This window comes from Oncorhynchus mykiss, chromosome 2, assembly GCF_057628025.1.
Source record: "Oncorhynchus mykiss isolate SJ-2025 chromosome 2, ASM5762802v1, whole genome shotgun sequence".
Classification (NCBI taxonomy): Eukaryota; Metazoa; Chordata; class Actinopteri; order Salmoniformes; family Salmonidae; genus Oncorhynchus; species Oncorhynchus mykiss.
In genome coordinates, this window is record NC_143023.1 from 34,228,814 (window position 1) to 34,251,522 (window position 22,709).

The 22,709-nt window shown below is 42.6% G+C and overlaps 2 protein-coding genes across 2 annotated transcripts; both read left to right on the forward strand.

The window, feature by feature from the left end:
• Positions 1–209: 209 nt before the first annotated feature.
• Positions 210–5,338, forward strand: lta (lymphotoxin alpha (TNF superfamily, member 1); the record flags this gene model as incomplete). The annotated part of the gene is given in 5 exon segments (NM_001124425.1): positions 210–360; positions 474–516; positions 840–875; positions 1,084–1,116; positions 4,784–5,338. Coding segments are annotated over 5 exon segments (612 nt in total). The 5' UTR covers positions 210–237.
• A 13,182-nt stretch (positions 5,339–18,520) lies between these two features.
• On the forward strand, positions 18,521–20,522 carry tnf-alpha (tumour necrosis factor alpha-like; the record flags this gene model as incomplete). The annotated part of the gene is given in 4 exon segments (NM_001124357.1): positions 18,521–18,852; positions 18,942–18,990; positions 19,128–19,187; positions 19,584–20,522. Coding segments are annotated over 4 exon segments (741 nt in total). The 5' UTR covers positions 18,521–18,660.
• Between the last annotated feature and the right edge of the window lie 2,187 nt (positions 20,523–22,709).

A 22,709-nucleotide genomic window follows, 5' to 3' on the forward strand; every position in this document is an offset into this window, starting at 1 on the left:
CCAGAGTGGGGTATAATCTAAACAAAATGTTATTCAGAAGGGAGCCTAATGTTGAGGTGCTCGGACTCAAGCAGTAGCCTATGGTGGAAGATCTACAACCCGCCTGCTTTATATCTATTCTAGACCCTTCAGATCTGCGAACGTTGGATTAGATAAGGATTAGGGCCAATGGGAAGTGGTAGGGAGTGAATTGGGACGGCTCTCAGTGGTTTGTGGTACGTGTGTGTTTCCCAGAGGATGAAGAGCCAACAGCACACCTCCAGATACCTGCTGCTACATGTGTGGTGCGGGTTTCTCACAGTCGCTATGGGGATTATGGTCGCAGTTCTCACAACAGTGCAAATAAACTCATCTGACAAGGTATGTCCAATTATCATCAGTGATAGCTAGACTCTGATATGGTGATGATGATGATACATAAGGGTAGACTGATGATGATTTCAAGGTGTCACTATGTAATTTCTCTCTCCAAGAGTCATTTACCTGAATCAAAGGAGGAAAACCAGCCCCCTACAAGTAAGTTGTACTGGGTTACACATACTGACGTTAATAGTTTTTTTCTGTTCTGTAAGTCATAATATTGACCAAGGCACTGTAATATCATTCCTATCCCATATTAGACATTCGACAACAGTATATTTATTTTCATTTAACCTTTATTTAAATAGGCAAGTCAGTTAAGAAGAAATTCTTATTTACAATGACGGCCTATCAAAAGTCAAAAAGAATCCGGTGGGGACAAGGGCTGGGATAAAAAAAAAATATATATATATATATATATATATATATATATATATATATATAGGACAATGACTTTAAATATTATTTATCTTTTGCAGATGGCAGTTTTTTGGCTCAATTGAATTCATCAAAGGGTAAGTAAAGCATTGATATTTCCATTTCTGATTATCACTGAATGTCTAGTGTTTAAACATTGCACTGTGTGCAATATAACTCAGATCATTGATGCATTTTCTGGAGAAGGATGACATTATAAGATTGCACAAGCAGAGAGTAACATGTAAATGTTACAAGATGGATCAAAACAGGAAAATGAATGGGCTTTTTTTTGTTGCTTTCCAGCTCCCCGTCCCTCTTATATCCAGCTGACCATGGGTAAGCTAAACACTTCCTTTCCTAGTTTATAGGTAAGGACTTTTGGGCCTAACATTCCATGCTTGTTGCAGTTTCCTTTTTGCATCCTAAATTCATGGAATGCATGAGTTAACATTGGATCTTCTGCTGCCTGTCTGAACTTGTCAGTTACACTAAACAAGACTAGGGCCCTGTACACACTCAGGTTGTACAACTGATCTAACACATTTGACACAATGGTTGTGATACACCTAATATTTCTATACACTCAACGGTCAGTTTATTAGGTACACCATGTAGTACCAGATCGGATCCCCCTTTGCCTCCAGAACAGCCTGACTTATTCGGGGTGTGTCGGAAACATTCCACAGATATGTTGGTCCATGCTGACGCAATGGTGTCTGTCACGCAGTGGCTGTAGATTGGATGGTGGTACATTCATGCTGCCAACAGCCCGTTCCATCTCATCACGGAGATCACGGCTCTATTGGGTTGAGGTCTGGGGAATGCGCAGGCCACTCAATTAAACTGAACTCGCTCTCACGTTCCAGAAAATGTTTTTCCACTCCTCATTGTCAAGTGGTGATCGCGTGCCCACTGGAGCAACTTCTTCTTGTTTTTAGCTAACAGGAGTGGAACCCGGTGTTGTCGTTTGCTGCAATAGCCCATCTCTGGGATCGACGGGTTGTGTGTTCCGAGATGCCGTTCTGCATATCACTGTTGTACTGCGCCATTATTTGTCTGTTTGGAGGAGGATTATTTAAGATACTGTTTGAAGAGGTAGGGTTTCAGATGTTTTCAGAAGATGGGCAGGATGTCCTAGCTTCAGGGGGAAGCTGGGTCCACCATTGGGGTGCCAGGACAGAGAAGAGCTTGGACTGGGCTGAGCGGGAGCTGCCCTCCCGCAGGGCTGGAAGGGCCAAGATATATGACATGCTTACTAACCATGAGCAGAACATATTACGACACAGTCCAACGTAACTGTATGTCTCTTATCAACAAGATGTTATGTATCTTTATTCATCAGAAAATTAGATATATGTATTGAAAACATTATGCAAATATAAAATCTATTCATTAAACATTGAGCTATTGTGAGGGTAGGTGTATTAACCCCCCCCCCCCCCCCCATCTGCTCCTTTGTGAAGTGGTGTTCAAGACCCGCAATCAACCCATCTACTGTAACTGTTTAGATGCGGGCAACGCACTAAGCCCAAGACAATGATACAATTACTCTCTGTGAAAATACATTATAATTTTGCAGCGTACAGTGCCTTCGGAAAGTATTCAGACCCCTTGATTTTTTTCCACATTTTATTATGTTACAGCATTATTCAAAAATGTATTCAATTGTTTTATTCCCTCATCAATCAACACACAATACTCCATAATGACAAAGCAAAACATTTTTTTTTAAATAATAATAACATCACATTTAGATAAGTATTCAGACCCTTTACTCAGTACTTTGTTGAAGCACCTTTGGCAGCGATTACAGCATCAAGTCTTCTTGGGTATGACGCTATAAGCTTGGCACACCTGTATTTGGGGAGTTTCTCCCATTCTTCTCTGCAGTTCCTCTCAAGCTCTGTCAGGTTGGATGGGGAGCATTGCTGCAGAGCTATCTTCAGGTCTCTCCAGAGATGTTTGATCTGGTTTAAGTCCAGGCTTTGGCTGGACATTCAGAGACTTGTCCCAAAGCCACTCCTGCGTTGTCTTGGTTGTGTGCTTAGGGTCATTGTCCTGTTGGAAGGTGAACCTTCACCCCAGTCTGAGGTCCTGAGCACTCTGGAGCAGGTTTTCATCAAGGATCTCTGTGTACTTTGCACCGTTCATCTTTCCCTCGATCCTGACTAGTCTCCCAGTTCCTGCCACTGAAACACATCCCCACAGCATGATGCTGCCACCACCATGCTTCACCGTAGGGATGGTGCCAGGTTTCCTCCAGACGTGACGCTTGGAATTCAGGCCAAAGAGTTAAATCTTGGTTTCATCAGACCAGAGAATCTTGTGGTGCCTTTTGGAAAACTCCAAGCGGGCTGTCATGTGGTGGAGTGCTGCAGAGATGGTTGTCCTTCTGGAAGGTTCTCCCATCTCCTCAGAGGAACTCTAGAGCTCTGTCAGAGTGACCAATGGGTTCTTGGTCACCTCCCTGATCAAGGCCCTTCTCCTCCGATTGCTCAGTTTGGCTGGGCGACCAGCTCTAGGAAGAGTCTTGGTGGTTCCAAACTTCTTCCATTTAAGTATGATGGGAAGCCACAGTGTTCTTTTGGACCTTCAATGCTGCAGAAAATCATTGGTACCCTTCCCCAGATATGTGCCTCAACACAATCCTGTCTCGGAGCGCTATGGACAATTCGTTTGACCTCATGGCTTGGTTTTTGCTCTGACATGCACTTTCAACTGTGGGACCTTATATAGACAGGTGTGTGCCTTTCCAAATCATGTCCATTCAATTTAATTTACCACAGGTGGACTCCAATCAAGTTGTAGAAACATCTCAAGGATGATCAATGGATCAGGATACACCTGAGCTCAATTTTGAATCTCATAGCAAAGGGTCTGAATACTTATGTAAATAAGGTATCTGTTTGTAGATATCTGTTTTTGCTTTGTCATTATGGGGTATTGTGTGTATCTTGCTGAGGGGGAAAAAAATATATTTTAGAATAAGGCTGTAACGTAACAAAATGTGGAAAAGTCAAGGGGTCTGAGTACTTTCCGCAGGCACTGTATACAGAGTTTTTAAAGGGGTATTGAAAGTGTAGTTATTCAATATTTTGCCACCTGTCTGTTAAAATATATGCACAAACATACACTACATATTCAAAAGTATATGGACACCCCTTAAAATGAATGGATTCGGCTATTTCAGCCACACCGTTGCTGACAGGTGTATAAAATAGAGCACACAGCCATGCAATTCCCATAGTCAAACATTGACAGTAGAATGGCCTTACTGAAGAGCTCAGTGTCTTTCAACATGGCACCGTCATAGGATGCCACCTTTTCAACAAGTCAGTTCCATTTCTGCCCTTCTAGAGCTGCCTCGATCAACTGTAAGTGCTGTTATTGTGAAGTGGAAACGTCTAGGAGCAACAACGGTTCAGCCGCGAAGTGGTAGGCCTCACAAGCTCACAGAACGGGACCACTGAGTGCTGAAGCGTGTAGCGCGTAAAAATTGTCTGTCCTTGGTTGCAACACTCACTTCCAAGTTCCAAACTGCCTGTTTCAGTATGACAATGCCCACGTACACAAAGCGAGGTCCATACAGAAATGGTTTGTCGAGATTGGTGTGGAAGAACTTGATTGGCATGCACAGAGCCCTGACCTCAACCCCATCGAACACCTTTGGGATGAATTGAAACGCCGACTGCAAGCCAGGTCTAATCGCCAAACATCAGTGCCCGACCTCACTAATGCTCTTGTGGCTGACTGGAAGCAAGTCCCCGCAGTAATGTTCCAACATCTAGTGGAAAGCCTTCCCAGAAGAGTGGAGGCTGTTATAGCAGCAAAGGGGGGGACCAACTCCATATTAATGCCCATGATTTAGGAATGAGATGTTCGACGAGCAGGCGTCCGCATACGTTTGGTCATGTAGTGTATATTAACCCATTGATATGATGTAAAGCGTTTTAATATTTTATTTTATTCTCTTTTCTTTTCTTTCCTTCTGTCTCATGAGAAGGAACATTATCTTGGGAGAATGACCATGATGCCACCGTCTGTGGCTCTTGTTCCCTCGTCCTCCGCGACAACTCTGTCTACATCACATCTGAAGGCTTCTACTACATCTATGTCCAGGTCACCTTCACTAGGCACACCGGGGGAGAGGAGAAGAGGAAGGTGACTCTGTTCAAAAATGGCATTCAGAATAAGACCCAGCGAAGGAGACTGAGTGAAGCCGTGTATCACGGAGAGAAAGAGGGAACTGTATTCATGTCCAGGATGGTTAAGCTCCAACAAGGTAACAGTCTCAGCCTTGAGATAACATCCAAGAATAATAGTTTTAGGTATGGGGTAGAGAATACCCACTGGGGGGCATATCAGCTCCCCCCATATTGAGCCAACAGACATTTGTATTGAGACTTAGTTCAAGATTGAACCAAAAAAAGCTGTTAAAACATAGTTTTAAAAAAGTGTGTGGTAGTTACTAAACTGAATTTATTTTGTGGAAACTGTAACTGTTATGCATTGTATGTTTTGCTGAACAGATTTGATTACATAATGAGATAACAGAATACTTTGTCAAACTATCTATTTGTGTGTGTATGTGTGTGTGTGTGATTTCTTGTGATATTAATGGTATCTATCATGATGTGAATTAGTCGATGCTAGATATTATAGATGGTAAATATATTTGATATGGATACAGTGGTCGTGTCTGAATACCCATACAACTGTACAAAATAGTATGCAAAAATAAATAAAGAATAATTCTAAAATAGTACTCCGAATGCGTCATCTAATGGGCGACTTGCTTTGACTCCCACCGTTTATTCATTTTGGTACAGCGCGTCAATTGATCTAATCAGCTGTTGTCAAACACGAGAGTTGGAAAGATGAGTGAATTCTACTAGATCAAATGCCAAAATTACTTACAGTTTAAGTATGCCACTATTCACATCCATTGTTTATATTGATGTAATTTAGCATTGATGTAATTTAGCATTCAACTCCCATTCTCCTCCACTGGTCCCCCGTGCGAATTGAACCCACTGTTATTGCAAGCGCCATGCTCTACCAACTGAGCCAAACGGGAGGTAGCACTTACCACATGGTGGCGCTACCGCACTACAGAGAAAAGGCAGATGTCCTTCTCTGTCACTCTTGTGATGGATTCTGCTACTATCACAGACTCAGCTTATTCAGAGACATGCAAACTAGGTCTGAAAATACCTGTACCTATTAGCATTAGAAAACTGATGTAACAGAAACACACGTCAGTACGGAGTTATCACTGGCCGAAAGCTAACCAACTGGGCATAAACATGGTTGAATCAGTGTGATGATGTTTAATCAAAGTACAAAACTGATTGGATTTGGAGAAAAAAAAATCACCCAACTTTTAACCTAAATAAAACGACAAGGTGAAATGTTTTGTTGATTTCACGTTGAATTCAGGATAGTTGACAACTCAACCAAATGTAAATAAAAACTAAACATTGAACTGAAGTCTGTGCCCAGTGGGAATGCACTGACACTTTAGATGCTCATTGTACAAAGAGAATCAAACAGGAACTAGCAATTGAAAACCCTCAAAACAGGAAGCCACAAAGTTGTCAGTTTCAGATTAGTCATAGTTCCTATTCTGCTAGTCGTCTCTCCACAGAGATCTGCAATTGTACACACGTATTCACATATCCGCTACTGTATTCAACCTCCTTTAACCCTGCCTGGGCTGGGCGTCTCAGGCTCTGCACACTATAGGATTGCATAATACCTGGCAGGCTGCTCCTACCAAGTGACGTGGAGAGGATCTGTCAATATGTAGCTATGGGGAGAGTGACACTGTTTCGTCAACATGAAAGAGAGAAGGATACCATTGGCGTTTCTCTACAAGTAGGGTGTCAACATGTTTTTTCTACTTGCACAAACACACACACAAGGCCTCAGGGCCAGACGGATTACCATTATGTGTACTGCGAGCATGCGCTGACCAACTGGCAAGTGTCTTCACTGACATTTTCAACCTCTCCCTGTCCGAGTCTGTAATACCAACATGTTTTAAGTAGACAACCATAGTGCCTGTGCCCAAGAACACTAAGGTAACCTGCCTAAATGACTACCGGCCCGTAGTACTCACATCTGTAGCCAAGTGCTTTTTATGTATTTTTTATTTTACCTTTATTTAACTAGGCAAGTCAGTCATGAACAAATTCTTATTTTTTCAATGACGGCCTAGGAACAGTGGGTTAACTGCCTGTTCAGGGGCAGAATGACAGATTTGTACCTTGTCAGCTCGGGGGTTTGAACTTGCAACCTTCCAGTTACTAGTCCAACGCTCTAACCACTAAGCTACCCTGCTTGGAAAGACTGGTCATGGCTCACATCAACACCATTATCCGAGAAACCCTAGGCCTACTCCAATTTGCATACCGCCCCAACAGATCCACAGATGATGCAATCTCTATTGCACTCCACACTGCCCTTTACCACCTGGACAAAAGGAACACCTATGTGAGAACGCTATTCATTGACGACAGCTCAGCGTTCAACACCATAGTGCCCTCAAAGCTCATCAACAAGCGAAGGCCCCTGGGACTAAACACCTCCCTCTGCAACTGGATTCTGGACTTCCTGATGGGCCTCCCCCAGGTGGTAAGGGTAGGTAACAACACATCTGCCACGCTGATCCTCAACACAAGGGCCCCTCAGGGGTGCGTGCTCGGCCCCCTCCTGTACTCCCTGTTCACTCATGACTGCACGGCCAGGCACGACTCCAACACCATCATTAAGTTTGACGATGACACAACAGTGGTAGGCCTCATCACCGACAACGACGAGACAGCCTATAGGGAGGAGGTCACCTTGCAGTGTGGTGCCAGGACAACAACCTCTCCCTCAACGTGATCAAGACAAGGGAGATGATTGCGGACTACAGGAAAAAGAGGACCGAGCACCCCCATTCTCATCGACGGGTCTGTAGTGGAGCAGGTTGAGAGCTTCAAGTTCCTTGGTGTCCACATCACCAACAAACTAACATGGTCCAAGCACACCAAGACAGTTGTGAAGAGGGCATGACAAAACCTATTCCCCCTCAGAAGATTGAAAAGATTTGGCATGGGCCCTTAGATCCTCAAAAGGTTCGACAGCTACACCATCGAGAGCATCCTTACTGGTTGCATCACTGCCTGGTATGGCAACTGCTCGGCCTCTGACCGCAAGGCACTACAGAGTGCGAAAGACCCAGTACATCACTGGGGCCAAGCTCCCTGCCATCCAGGACCTCTACACCAGGTGGTGTTAGAGGAAGGCCCTAAAAATTTTCAAAGACTCCAGCCACCCTAGTCATAGACTGTTGTCTCTGCTACCGCACGGCAAGCAGTACCGGTGCGCCAAGTCTAGGTCCAAGAGGCTTCTAAACAGCTTCTACCCCCAAGCCATAAGAATCCTGAACACCTAATCAAATGGCTACCCCGACTATTTGCATTGCCCCGCTCTTTTACACCGCTGCTTCTCTCTGTTGTTATCATCACTTTAATAACTCAACCTACAGTTGAAGTCGGAAGTTTACATACACCTTAGCCAAATACATTTAAACTCAGTTTTTCACAATTCCTGACATTTAATCCTAGTAAAAAAATCCCTGTCTTATGTCAATTAGAATCACCACTTTATTTTAAGAATGTGAAATGTCAGAATAATAGTAGAGTGAATGATTTATTTCAGCTTTTATTTCACTCAATTAATATTTGGTAGCATTGCCTTTAAATTGTTTAACTTGGGGCAGCCTTCCACAAGCTTCCCACAATAAGTTGGGTGAATTTTGGCCCATTCCTCCTGACAGAGCTGGTGTAACTGAGTCAGGTTTGTGAGTCTCCTTGCACGCACACGCTTTATCAGTTCTATGGGATTGAGGTCAGGTCTTTGTGATGGCCACTCCAATACCTTTACTTTATTGTCCTTAAACCATTTTGCCATAACTTTGGAAGTATGCTTGGGGTCATTGTTCATTTGGAAGACCCATTTGCGACCAAGTGTTATGGGTGTGTACTGGAGGTGAAGTCAGGTGCAGGAGAGCAAAGTGTAGTTAACAGGCGCACTTTTTATTCCGGTCCAAAAGAAAGCACATAAGTACCTAAAACGTGCCAAAAACACAGAACATAAACAAATGTCTGGCGTGTAAAAATACCCACATAACATCAAAACAATTTCACACAAACATGTGGAGGGGAACAGAGGACTAAATACATTGTGTGATTAGGGAATGAAAACCAGGTGTGTATGGAACAAGACAAATGGGAATATGAAAAATGGAGCGGCGATGGCTAGAAAGCCGGTGACGTCGATCGCCGAACGCCGCCCGAACAAGGAGAGGAGCCGACTTCGGCGGAAGTCCTGACACCAAGCTTTAACTTCCTGCTGTCTTGAGATGTTGCTTCAATATATCCACATCATTTTCTGTCCTCATGATGCCATCTATTTTGTGAAGTGCACCAGTCCCTCCTGCAGCAAAGCACCCCAACATGATGCTACCACCCTCATACTTCACGGTTGGGATGGTGTTCGTCGGCTTGCAAGCCTCCCCCTTTTTCCTCCAAACATAACGATGGTCATTATGGCCAAACAGTTCTATTTTTGTTTCATCAGACCAGAGGACATTTCTCCAAAAAGTACGATATTTGTCCCCATGTGCAGTTGCAAACCATAGTCTGGCTTTTTTATGGTATTTTTTTTAGCAGGGGCTTCTTCCTTGCTGAGCGGCCTTTCAGGTTATGTCGATATAGGACTCGTTTTTACTGTGGATATAGATTATTTTGTACCTGTTTCCTCCAGCATCTTCACAAGGTCCTTTGCTGTTGTTCTGGGATTGATTTGCAATTTTCGCACCAAAGTACATTCATCTCTAGGAGACAGAAAGCGTCTCCTTCCTGAGCGGTATGACGGCTGCGTTGTCTCATGGTGTTTATACTTGCGTACTATTGTTTGTACAGATGAACGTGGTACCTTCAGGAATTTGGAAATTGCTCCCAAGGATGAACCAGACTTGTGGAGGTCTTCAATTTTTTTTCTGCGGTCTTGGCTGATTTCTTTTGATTTTCCCAAGATGTCAAAAAAAGAGGCACTGAGTTTGAAGGTAGGTTTTGAAATACATCCACAGGTACTCATCCACTTGACTCAAATTATGTCAATTAGCCTATCAGAAGCTTCTAAAACCATGACATAATTTTCTGGAATTTTCCAAGCTGTTTAAAGGCACAGTCAATTTAGTGTATGTAAACTTCTGACCCACTGGAATTGTGATACAGTGAATTGTAAGTGAAATAATCTGTCTGTAAACAATTGTTGGAAAAATGACTTGTGTCATGCACAAAGGAGATGTCCTAACCGACTTGCCAAAACTATAGTTTGTTGACAAGAAATTGGTGGAGTGGTTGAAAAACGAGTTTTAATGACTCCAACCTAAGTGTATCTAAACTTCCGACTTCAACTATATACAGTGCCTTGCGAAAGTATTCGGCCCCCTTGAACTTTGCGACCTTTTGCCACATTTCAGGCTTCAAACATAAAGATATAAAACTGTATTTTTTTGTGAAGAATCAACAACAAGTGGGACACAATCATGAAGTGGAACGACATTTATTGGATATTTCAAACTTTTTTAACAAATCAAAAACTGAAAAATTGGGCGTGCAAAATTATTCAGCCCCTTTACTTTCAGTGCAGCAAACTCTCTCCAGAAGTTCAGTGAGGATCTCTGAATGATCCAATGTTGACCTAAATGACTAATGATGATAAATACAATCCACCTGTGTGTAATCAAGTCTCTGTATAAATGGACCTGCACTGTGATAGTCTCAGAGGTCCGTTAAAAGCGCAGAGAGCATCATGAAGAACAAGGAACACACCAGGCAGGTCCGAGATACTGTTGTGAAGAAGTTTAAAGCCGGATTTGGATACAAAAAGATTTCCCAAGCTTTAAACATCCCAAGGAGCACTTTGCAAGCGATAATATTGAAATGGAAGGAGTATCAGACCACTGCAAATCTACCAAGACCTGGCCGTCCCTCTAAACTTTCAGCTCATACAAGGAGAAGACTGATCAGAGATGCAGCCAAGAGGCCCATGATCACTCTGGATGAACTGCAGAGATCTACAGCTGAGGTGGGAGACTCTGTCCATAGGACAACAATCAGTCGTATATTGCACAAATCTGGCCTATATGGAAGAGTGGCAAGAAGAAAGCCATTTCTTAAAGATATCCATAAAAAGTGTTGTTTAAAGTTTGCCACAAGCCACCTGGGAGACACACCAAACATGTGGAAGAAGGTGCTCTGGTCAGATGAAACCAAAATTGAACTTTTTGGCAACAATGCAAAACGTTATGTTTGGCGTAAAAGCAACACAGCTCATCACCCTGAACACACCATCCCCACTGTCAAACATGGTGGTGGCAGCATCATGGTTTGGGCCTGCTTTTCTTCAGCAGGGACAGGGAAGATGGTTAAAATTGATGGGAAGATGGATGGAGCCAAATACAGGACCATTCTGGAAGAAAACCTGATGGAGTCTGCAAAAGACCTGAGACTGGGACGGAGATTTGTCTTCCAACAAGACAATGATCCAAAACATAAAGCAAAATCTACAATGGAATGGTTCAAAAATAAACATATCCAGGTGTTAGAATGGCCAAGTCAAAGTCCAGACCTGAATCCAATCGAGAATCTGTGGAAAGAACTGAAAACTGCTGTTCACAAAATGCTCTCCATCCAACCTCACTGAGCTCGAGCTGTTTTGCAAGGAGGAATGGGAAAAAATGTCAGTCTCTCGATGTGCAAAACTGATAGAGACATATCCCAAGCAACTTACAGCTGTAATCACAGCAAAAGGTGGCGCTACAAAGTATTAACTTAAGGGGAATAATTTTATATAATTTTGCACGCCCAATTTTTCAGTTTTTGATTTGTTAAAAAAGTTTGAAATATCCAATATTCAATATCCAATATACTTCATGATTGTGTCCCACTTGTTGTTGATTCTTCACAAAAAAATACAGTTTTATAACTTTATGTTTGAAGCCTGAAATGTGGCAAAAGGTCGCAAAGTTCAAGGGGGCCGAATACTTTCGCAAGGCACTGTATGTACATATTACCTCAACTAACCAGTGCCACCGCACATTGATCCTGTACTGCTGCTCTTTAATTACTTCTTACTTTTTTTTCTTATTCTTATCCGTATTTTTTATAACTGCATTGTTGGTTAGGGGCTCGTAAGTAAGCATTTCACTGTAAGGTCTACTCATACACTTAGGTTGGAGTCATTAAAACTTGTTTTTCAACCACGCCACAAATTTCTTGTTAGTTAACAAACTATAGTTTTGGCAAGTCGGTTAGGACATCAGACCATGGACAGCCACATCATATGCTTTCTGGACTTCACCAGACAGAAGTTGTTCTCCGGTTTTGTGATTAAAACAAAGGTGGGGTTGAATATATTCTGTCACTGTTTCTTCTTATTTTCGTGTCCTTAGGCCTATATAGTGTATTCGGAAAGTATTCAGACCCCTTCCGTATTTCCCCATTAGTCTAAAATGTATTACATTAATTGCTTTCCTCATCAATCTATGCATAACACCCCAGAATGACAAAGCGAAAACAGGTTTTTGGACATTTTTGCATATTTATAAAAATACAAACAGATACCTTATTTATATAAGTATTCAGACCCTTTGCTATGAGACTCGAAATTGAGCTCAGGTGCATCCTGTTTCCATTGATCATCCTTGAGATGTTTCTACAACTTGATTGGAGTCCACCTGTGGTAAATTTAATTGATTGAACATGATTTGGAAAGGCACACACTTGTCTATATAAGGTCCCACAGTTGACATGAGGTTGAAGGAATTGTCTGTAGAGCACCGAGACAGGATTGTGTCGAGGCACAGGGGAGGGTACCAAAAAACATTTGCAGCATTGAACGTCCCCAAGAGCACAGTGTCTTCATCATTCTTAAATGGAAGAAGTTTGGAACCACCAAGACTCTTCCTATAGCTGGTCGCCCGGCCAAACTGAGCAATCGGGAGAAGAGCCTTTGGTCACTCTGACAGAGCTCCAGAGTTGCTTTTTGGAGATGTGAGAACCTTCAGAAGGACAACCATTTCTGCAGCACTCCACCAATCAGGCCTTGTGTGGCCAGATGGAAGCCACTCCTCAGTATAAGGCACATGGCGTTTGGAATTGCCAAAAGAAATAAGATTCTCTGGTCTGATGAAACCAGGATTTAACTATCTCGTACCATCCCTACGGTGAACTATGATATTGGCAGCATCATGCTGTGGGGATGTTTTTCAGCGGCAGGGACTGGGAGACTAGTCAGGATCAAGAGTAAGATGAACGGAGCCAAGTACAGAGAGATCCTTGAAGAAAACCTGCTCCAGTGCGCTCAGGGATCAGACTGGGGTGAAGGTTCACCTTCCAACAGGACACTGACCCTAAGCACACAGCCAAGACAACGCAGGAGTGGCTTCGGGACAAGTCTCTGAATGTCCTTGTGTGGCCCAGCCAGAGCCGGGGCTTGAATCCGATCGAAGATCTCTGGAGAGACCTGAAAATAGCTGTGCAGCGACCCTCCCCATCGAACCTGACAGAGTTTGAGAGGATCTGCAGAGAAGATTGGGAGAAACTCCCCAAATACAGGTGTGCCAAGCTTGTAGCGTTATACCCAAGAAGACTCGAGGCAGTTATCTCTGCCTAAGGTGCTTCAACAAAGTACTGAGTATAAGTTTTTTATTTGTAATAAATTAGCAACATTTTCACTTCAAGACCACGGTACTTGCCTACGGAGCAGCAAGTGGAACTGCCCCTCCCTACTTTCAGGCTGTGCTCAAACCCTACACCTGAACCTGAGTACTCCATTCTGTCACCTCTGGTCTCTTGGCCTACGGGAGGGTAGCTCAGCCCAGTCAAACACTTCTCTGTCTTTGCACCCCAATGGTGGAACCAGTTTCCCCCTCAAGCTAGGACAGCAGAATCCCTGCCCATCTTCCAAAAACCACTGAAACCCTACATCTTCAAAGAGTCTCTTAAATAATCCCCCCCCCCCCCCCCCCCCAGAACTACAGTAACACTTCCACTTGACTTTTTCCTGCCTACAATCAATGACTTTGCTGAATGATACTTCACTGAGGAAAAATGTACTTACTATGACTGAGATATGTGGTTCTCCCACTAGCTACTGTATTTGAAGATGAATACACTAACTGTAAATTGCTCGGGATAAGAGCGTCTGCTAAATGATTAAAATGGCAAATGTACATGTATAGAGTGATTTGGCATTTGTACAGTTTATTCTACTGTATGCCACTTAGAAACGGTGTAGATTTTAATCCTGTCCTGGACTATACGGTAACCCCGGGTAACAAGGGACGTCCCGAGAACATTCACAGAGTCCCTCTCTCAGAGTGCAAAGAACCTTGGCGTGACCCTGGACAACCCTGCCGTTCTCTGCAAACATCAAAGCAGTGACTCGCTCCTGCAAGTTCATTCTCTACAACATCTGTAGAGTATGACCCTACCTCACGCAGGAAGCGGCGCAGGTCCTAATCCAGGCACTTGCCATCTCCCGTCTGGACTACTGCCACTACACTGGTCTTTAAGTCCCTTACTGGTCTTTATGCAAACATTTTCTACAGGACGTTCTGGCAACATTCAAAATGTTCCCTTTAGGAAAGCTCTCATTTCATCCATGTTCTAAAGCGCAAGAGGATACTCACCATCGTCTGAAATGAACTAAATCTACCTCCATCCCTCCTGTTTGATGAAATCCTTTCAATCAGCTTTGGTGATGAAATAAAGGGATGTCCTTGCTGATCTGCAATACAGGGATATTTGCTTCTTCTGTCGTAAGAATCAAAGCAATAGTTGATTATCACTTCCTTACTGTTGTGGTTTCCCTCCTGAGCATTTTTAATTTCATCTCCTGTTTTCAGGACCTACTTCCTGCTTTTCTCAGCCAGTTCATCCTTAAGTACAGTTACATTCCGAGTAGCTAACATTCATTTATCTACAGACAGATCCTATGAATGAACTACGTGACAAATACAGATGATGAGCCTTCAATCATGTGAGGACCATGAGACACAGTATAGTGGCGTGCGGTGAGGTCAGTGGCTGGGTAGGCCACTATTATCAAAGCCACATTTACTCACAAGTAAACCTTTATTAAGGCCAAGTCCACCAAACAAAAGATGGCTCCAACAACCAGAGTGACATAGGCTATTGTGCCCCATGAGTGGCCCAGCGTCGTCCGGGTTAAGGGAGGGTTTGGCCTGCCGGGATGTCCTTGTCCCGTCACGCTCTAGTTACTCCTTGTGGCGGGCTGGGTGCATGCACGCTGACTATGGTCGCCAGCTGTACGGTGTTTCCTCCGACACATTGGTGCGGCTGGCTTCCGGGTGTCCAGAAGTGCGGCTTGGCAAGATCGTGTTTCAGAGGACGCACGGCTCTCGACCTTCGCCTCTCCCGAGCCCGTACAGGAGTTGCAGCGATGGGTCAAGACTGGAACAACCAATTGGATATCACAAAATTGGGGAGAAAAAGGGGTGAAAAAAAACCCAGCGAGGCCTATGCTGAGCCTGTCCATCAACAGTGACTGGAGTCAAGAACGTCCGCGCTCGTCAACGATTTGAATGGAATTCAATGGATGGGAAGGAAGGCATGCACAATCTAGCGTCTTTCCTGATGTTTTTATGTAGTTGTAGCACATTTTGAGATTTTGAGCATAACAACCACCCGAATCATTGAGAAAAAACATTAGATATATTTTTGTTGTTGTTGATATCATTGTATTTTTTGGGGTGCTTTTCATAGCAGCTTTTTTTTTTCATTAGATTATCACAGAGAAAGAACTGCCAACCCTGCCTACCCTGCCTACCCTACCTACCCTGCCTACCCTGCCTACCTTGATTGCAAGTCACTGACACTATCATCCACTACAACGACTTAATGTACTGTGCTAACTGCTAGCCAGGGTGCTTGACTGTTTGTGTATACAACAAGGTCACATTATACAGTATGTTGGAATATTTGAGTGTGTGGGTCACAGTTTATTTTCTTTCTCCTTACCTCATGAGATGATCTGCATTTGACTACAAAAATGTTTTCAGAATTAGGATTTTTTTTTTCAAATTGCTTGATCAGGAAGGTGGAAGCAGGTGGCAAAGAGTGTAGGAACTGGGAGAGAGATCACACAAATAGAACTTCAGGTTCAATTTAAGATCAGAAGTGAAATATATATTTTCTGTCAGCAATACTCTATTTCTAGTATATGAATCCATGTCAAGTTACAAATGCACAAGAAATGGTGATGTCCATGAGACAAACAGTGACATAAGCTATTCATCAAATTTACAGACCTATTGATCACTGGACAGGAAAACCTCTATATGCCTGGAGTGGACACTATCCTGTGGGCGGCAGCAAGGAGACATTAACTAGGTAAAAGGTAATGTACAGCCTCAGGTCATATACAGGTAATACCAACAATGACCCAATTGCTCTTTCAGGCAATGGGAGAATGAATCACCCACCTTACACCTCTAAGGGTGTGTCGCTACCTTCTTAGAACATAAACAGGTACCTGGTTCAAAAACCTAGAAAAAGCCTGCTTCTCTGTTTTTAGAAGTAATCCCTGAGGTAACTTGGCTGGACATGAAATATCCCGTTGGTTCTGTGAATAAGGTCAACAGGAGGATGAGCCCTAATGAGACCTAAACTTGCCTGAGACTTGAACCCTGTGACCCCAAGCCAATGCCCAGACTAGTAAGGCTAATGCACTGTTCTGGTGGGAGACCCAGGTTTGAACCTTATCAGTTACAGATAGGTGAATCCAATATAGGGCCAGATGTATCATTACTTAAAGGGTGATGGAAGGCTTTTTACATTTCAGTCATGCTTATTCAGAGCAATTGGGGTTCAATTTCATGCTCAAGGGCACATCAGAAAGAAGGGCATTGCGATATGAAGTCTCAGGTAGATGTTTCCTCCCTTTATCACAATACTTAAGTTCCTCACAATGAAAAGGTCTTTCTATCCTCAATAGAATTCAGTATGAGAGGTTCCTGTATTATATTTCAGCTCACCGCTGAAGTTTTACCTATTGCTTCCCTGCTCTTTCCAAGATCTTGCGGTTGGCGTGTATTTTGCAGGTAGTAATAGTCTTGGAAAAATTGCTACACACTAACGTAGGAATAAATCAATCAATCTGAGAGATTTATCAGTATAACGACTGAATGACTATACATAAAACATTGTGAAATACTCCATACTTCCCTGACGGTCATACCTATATTGCTTGTATTTGCACATAAGAATACGTAAGGAAACAGTGGCACAGTGCATGTGAAACAGTGTTACGGGACAATACTCCAAGCTACCTTTATCAGCGGTGATACATTGCCCTGATACACTACATTGAAGCTGCAGTCTGCGGCTCGGTCTGGTCACCCCAGCTACTTGTTTTGGTAGACAGCCAAGGACTGGGACTGGCGAAATGTAAATCATCAAATCACAGTTTATTTAAAGTGCATTTAACAAAAGCCTCAATACCCCTTACAACAACAATAAAACATGAATAAAGAAGAAAGCAAGAAACAACAGAGAATTCAAACTTAAGTATAACCACTTTCACATTCTTAGACAGAGCTATGGATGCAAATACGTTCCAAATATGATATCAAAATTATCGTTTTAACCATGTTTTGAAGGTATATAGTGCTTGTTTCATCACTAATTGATAACTGATTTAACAGAAACAGAAATTAGATGAAACAATATGCAAACAAAACTCAGATCAGGTAGTGTATGGGTGATGGAAATCCCACAAATAAACCGCGTTCTGCTCCGAACTCGCTCAACCAGTCAGGGAGGGCAGCGAAATAAGGAAGCCAGATTGGGTCAATAAAGAGAAGTCAAAAACCTGTTTAGGGGTTTGGAAAGGGTTATGTACGAAACCAGTTCCGAAACAAAAAGAGGGATGTTTACAAGTTTTGCGTGAGTCTTTATTGTTTCTCCTGAGCCTATCCGTGTATACCCTCAAATGTATTGTGATTGTGTAGCTGTAGAAGCATTTAATTTACATCCAGTTATTAACAACTTCAGTGCAACAAGTTCTATGTAATCAATAAATATCATAATTGTTTACTATTTGAAATGTATGACAATTACTAGACATATAGTATTACAAACAGCTGGTGAATGAGACTGAATAGAAATCACAAACTAAAGTTCAAGTCAAGATACTGTAAGTGGCTTTGCTACACTTTACATTAAGTAGCAAAGATACCATGGAGTTTATTCAAACGCATTGTGTAATTACATAATTATACGGGTGACTTATTGAGAATTCCTTGTTTTATGTAAATGCAGTTTCAGTATATAGCTGAGAAGTTGCCGTACATTCTGGTTACCAAATAGAAAAAACTACATCGTTGCACAAGTAATTCACGTTCAAGTTGCACGTCCTGTTTTGCCTTAACCCCATCCTGCAACCACACCTACCCATTGGAATCCCAGTTTGGTGGAGCTGGTCTGTGGATTTTATTTTCCTTTGAACCATAACCATCTCTCCACAGCCAGTTTGCTGCTGCTACTCTGCTATGTCTCCACTCACTGGGTGACATCACTGGAGTTTCCCCTTTTGTGCTAGTAGCAGGCCGAGCATAAAAACGACAGGGCTTCTGGCAGAAGTCCATTCTAACAAACGAGCAAAACACAGGACACCTATCAAGCTACAACTCTGTCAAAACAAAAAAAGATATTTAGGAGATATTCGGGCAAATATTCAGTCGCTAGACTTTTTCACTGCCACCAAGAGCCAAGAGTTTGAACCTTGTTCAACAGCAGTATGGAGGGGTATGCGATGACACCTGAAGACATGGAGAGGGGCCCTGTGTACAACACAACGGTAACAGCTGTCGCTGAGGGAAAGGCCTCCAGAGGTTGGCTATGGAGGCTGTGTGGGGTCCTCTTAATAGCAGGTCTATGTGCGGCAGCAGCCCTACTCTTTGCATGGTGTCAGCATGGAAGACCGTCAACGGTAAGGCACTCTAATGGGGCCAATATTTACCACATTTCTGAAGTAGAGGACCGTGCAACCAACTAACATCCTCTTTGTTGATTTCACAGATGCAGGATGAAATTGAGCCTCAACTGGAGATACTCATTGGTGCAAAAGGTGATTATTTGATTGACAGATGCCCCTTTTCATTGAATTGCTTCTCACTATAATTGCTTTAATCAAAGGTTACGGTTGTAGGCGACGTCATGGCTTTTGCTTGTGTTATTTATGACTAATATGTTTCTCTCCCTCAGATACCCACCATACATTGAAGCAGATTGCCGGCAATGCAAAAGCAGCCATCCATTTAGAGGGTGAGTGACCTATAGCCTTTTGCAGCCAGCCTTGACTGTGTCTGTTGAAGGTTAGCAAATGTCTCGTGGGCTAGCATGTCTTAGTGTCTTTCCATTGTAGAAGCTAGGGGATTCTTTTTAAACATCCCCATTCAAAAATAAGGTTTAATGTTTAAAACGGTGTCTAGTGGGCTAGTAAGTGTTTCTATTGGAGAAGCCCTGGGATTTATTTTCAAACATTCCCATTGACAAAAACGAAACCATAACACAAGGAAGCAAAGAAGTTGCTTAATCATTAGCTTGTCTCTTGTTGCCACCAGAGCAAATTGATAAGAGCTTTGTAAGAAGAAATAGCTACCAGTTGGATCCTGGGGCCTCGAAGTTGTAACAATGAACCTTTCTTCCTTCTACTGCCAGGTGAATACAATCCTAATCTTTCCGCTGACACCGTGCAGTGGAGAAAGGATGACGGCCAGGCTTTTTCCCAGGGCGGGTTCGAGCTACAGGGGAACCAAATCCTCATCCCACACACTGGGCTCTTCTTCGTTTACAGCCAGGCTTCGTTTAGGGTCAAGTGCAATAGCCCGGGCGAGCATACCACTCCTCTGAGTCACATTATTTGGCGCTATTCGGACTCCATCGGGGTTAATGCTAATCTTCTTAGCGGGGTAAGGTCAGTTTGTCAACAAAACTACGGTGATGCTGAGTCCAAAATTGGCGAAGGCTGGTACAATGCAGTTTACCTTGGTGCGGTGTTTCAGCTGAATGAAGGGGACAAACTGTGGACTGAGACCAATCGACTGACCGACGTGGAGCCTGAGCAGGGCAAGAACTTCTTTGGTGTGTTTGCACTGTGATGAGAGAGAGGCAGGCCAGAGATGAATATTTGTTAAAACAGTTTTATGTTAAAACTCTTATTTTAGTGTTGCAATTTTATGGTAACTGAGCCATCTCAAAGGAGATTGGTCTAATCTTAATGGTTATTTTTGTAAACTGCAACAGTTTGAGAAATGATTATTGTTTGTCCACACATGATTGTCCATTCTCTCTATTGTAGATTTTGCACCAAATAATATTATGACTTCGGGTTATTTATATTAACTTAAAAAACAGGATATTTACTATTTATTTGAAAATACAATAGGCTACTGTGGAGTACTGTAGTATAAGTTATCTTGATTCACATAAGTCTAGCAGTAGCCTATACTAGGCCTATCAGAATACAGTACTACAATATTAAGTTATTTTATTTAATGTACTGATGTACTAATGTTTATTTAAATGTGATTGTGTTGTATTTTATTTGTCACATATTCAGAGTGCTTGAATCAACTAATAAATTCCAAATCTTCTCAAAGTTTGATTATATTTAATTGTACAGTTTGGAGGGGCATGGGGGGGGGGGCGGGGTCTGGACATATCTAACTGTCTTATGTGGTTGAGGGTAAATAGGTTTTGAATTTAGCAGTAAATGAACACTAAGGGCTCTATTCATTCTATACATTTGAAGCGTTACAGACTCTGCGATAGACATGTAAAGGTCATTTCAGATTGACCCGACATCTGCAGCGTTTACAGTAAATGCAGTCTCCGCTAAAGGGGGAACATTCCAATCACTCTGTTAAATTTCAATCACTCTGTAACGCTGAACTTCTGCAATGCAGATTGAATTAAAGCCCTACATCTGTTCTTGAGCAGCTTTGCACCAGAAACTGTGAAACAAAGTGCCTCCCCAATAACTTCAGATGAAAACAAGGGGAATTCCCTTTTGTGTTTTTTTCTCCTGCTGTGTCAGGTGAGATGGCCCACATATGCCATGCCTGGGGATTCCCCTACTGACTTTCTTCCTCCTCCTCGAAAGCATCATAGGTTTTCAGTCAGTCAGGTGTGTGGGTGGATGGGGCTGTAAACATCTGAGCTGAAATACTGTATGTGCATGAGAAAATGTTTGTCCCACAAACATCCTGTCTGTATCACATTCAAAATCAAATCAAATCAAATTGATTTATAAAGCCCTTCTTACATCAGCTGATATCTCAAAGTGCTGTACAGAAACACAGCCTAAAACCCCAAACAGCAAGCAATGCAGGTGTAGAAGCACGGTAGCTAGGAAAAACTCCCTAGAAAGGCCAGAACCTAGGAAGAAACCTAGAGAGGAACCAGGCAACGAGGAGTGGCCAGTTCTCTTCTGGCTGTGCCAGGTGGAGATTATAACAGAACATGGCCAAGATGTTCAAATGTTCATAGATGACCAGCAGGGTCAAATAATAATAATCACAGTGGTTGTCGAGGGTGCAACAGGTCAGCACCTCAGGAGTAAAAGTCAGTTGGCTTTTCATAGCCAATCATTCAAAGTTTCTCAACCGCTGTCTCTAAAGAGTTGAAAACAGCAGGTCTGGGACAGGTAGCACGTCTGGTGAACAGGTCAGGGTTCCATAGCTTTAGGCAGAACAGCTGAAACTGGAGCAGCAGCACGGCCAGGTGGACTGGGGACAGCAAGGAGTCATCAAGCCAGGTAGTCCTGAGGCATGGTCCTAGGGCTCAGGTCCTCCTTCTCAGAGAGAAAGAAAGAAAGATGTAGATTGGGAGTCCCGTTGGGCAGCGCACAATTGGCCCAGCGTCGTCCGGGTTTGGCCGGGGTAGGGCCTCATTATAAATAATAATTTTTTCTTAACTTAACTGCCTAGTTAAATAAAGGTTTAAAAAAAATGAAATAATACAACTATTGTCCCAAGATGAGATTGCCATATCCAATGACCCTTTGCAGCTGGCTGTTGTGTAACATGTGTGTCTGCCTTTCACTTTCAGCTCATATTGCGATCTCAATCTTTGAGTTCATATTGCCTTTTGATAAGAAATGACACCAATACCCATTGGTTAATCGGTCAATAAATTATGAAGTGGAAGCATATTGTATGATTGACACAGAGGCTCTTAGTAATGGGACTGAAATTACTTTTCATTCTAGATTACAATTTTTCTCAATCGCTTTGGCTCAATTCTCAAACGAGAATTCTTTTTTTCAAAACATTAAGTTCAAATCTCTGAACAGTTAGTTTCTTGTTTACACCAGATTTGAATTTCTTATTCATTTAAGCAAATTGCATGTGTTTTGGCACACGTGTGCAACAGAGTAAGTACAATTGTCTACAATTTGCACAATAACTACATGCACATGGCTTGCTGATCAATCCCGATGAGTTGATTCTCAGTGAAATTGTCATACTCTTCACAACTTCGAAACATTCTTTCATCATGTGAGCCGTCACATGTAAAATGATCCATTAAATTACCAAAATCTGTCAGACATACATGTATATTCCATAAATATCTATGCCATGACAAATTACCTGCCAGGTGGGTGACATAGTAATGAAATAGGAATCACAATCTTACCAATCAAGTTTGGAAGCATATACAGTGCCTTGCGAAAGTATTCGGCCCCCTTGAACTTTGCGACCTTTTGCCACATTTCAAGCTTCAAACATAAAGATATAAAACTGTATTTTTTTGTGAAGAATCAACAACAAGTGGGACACAATC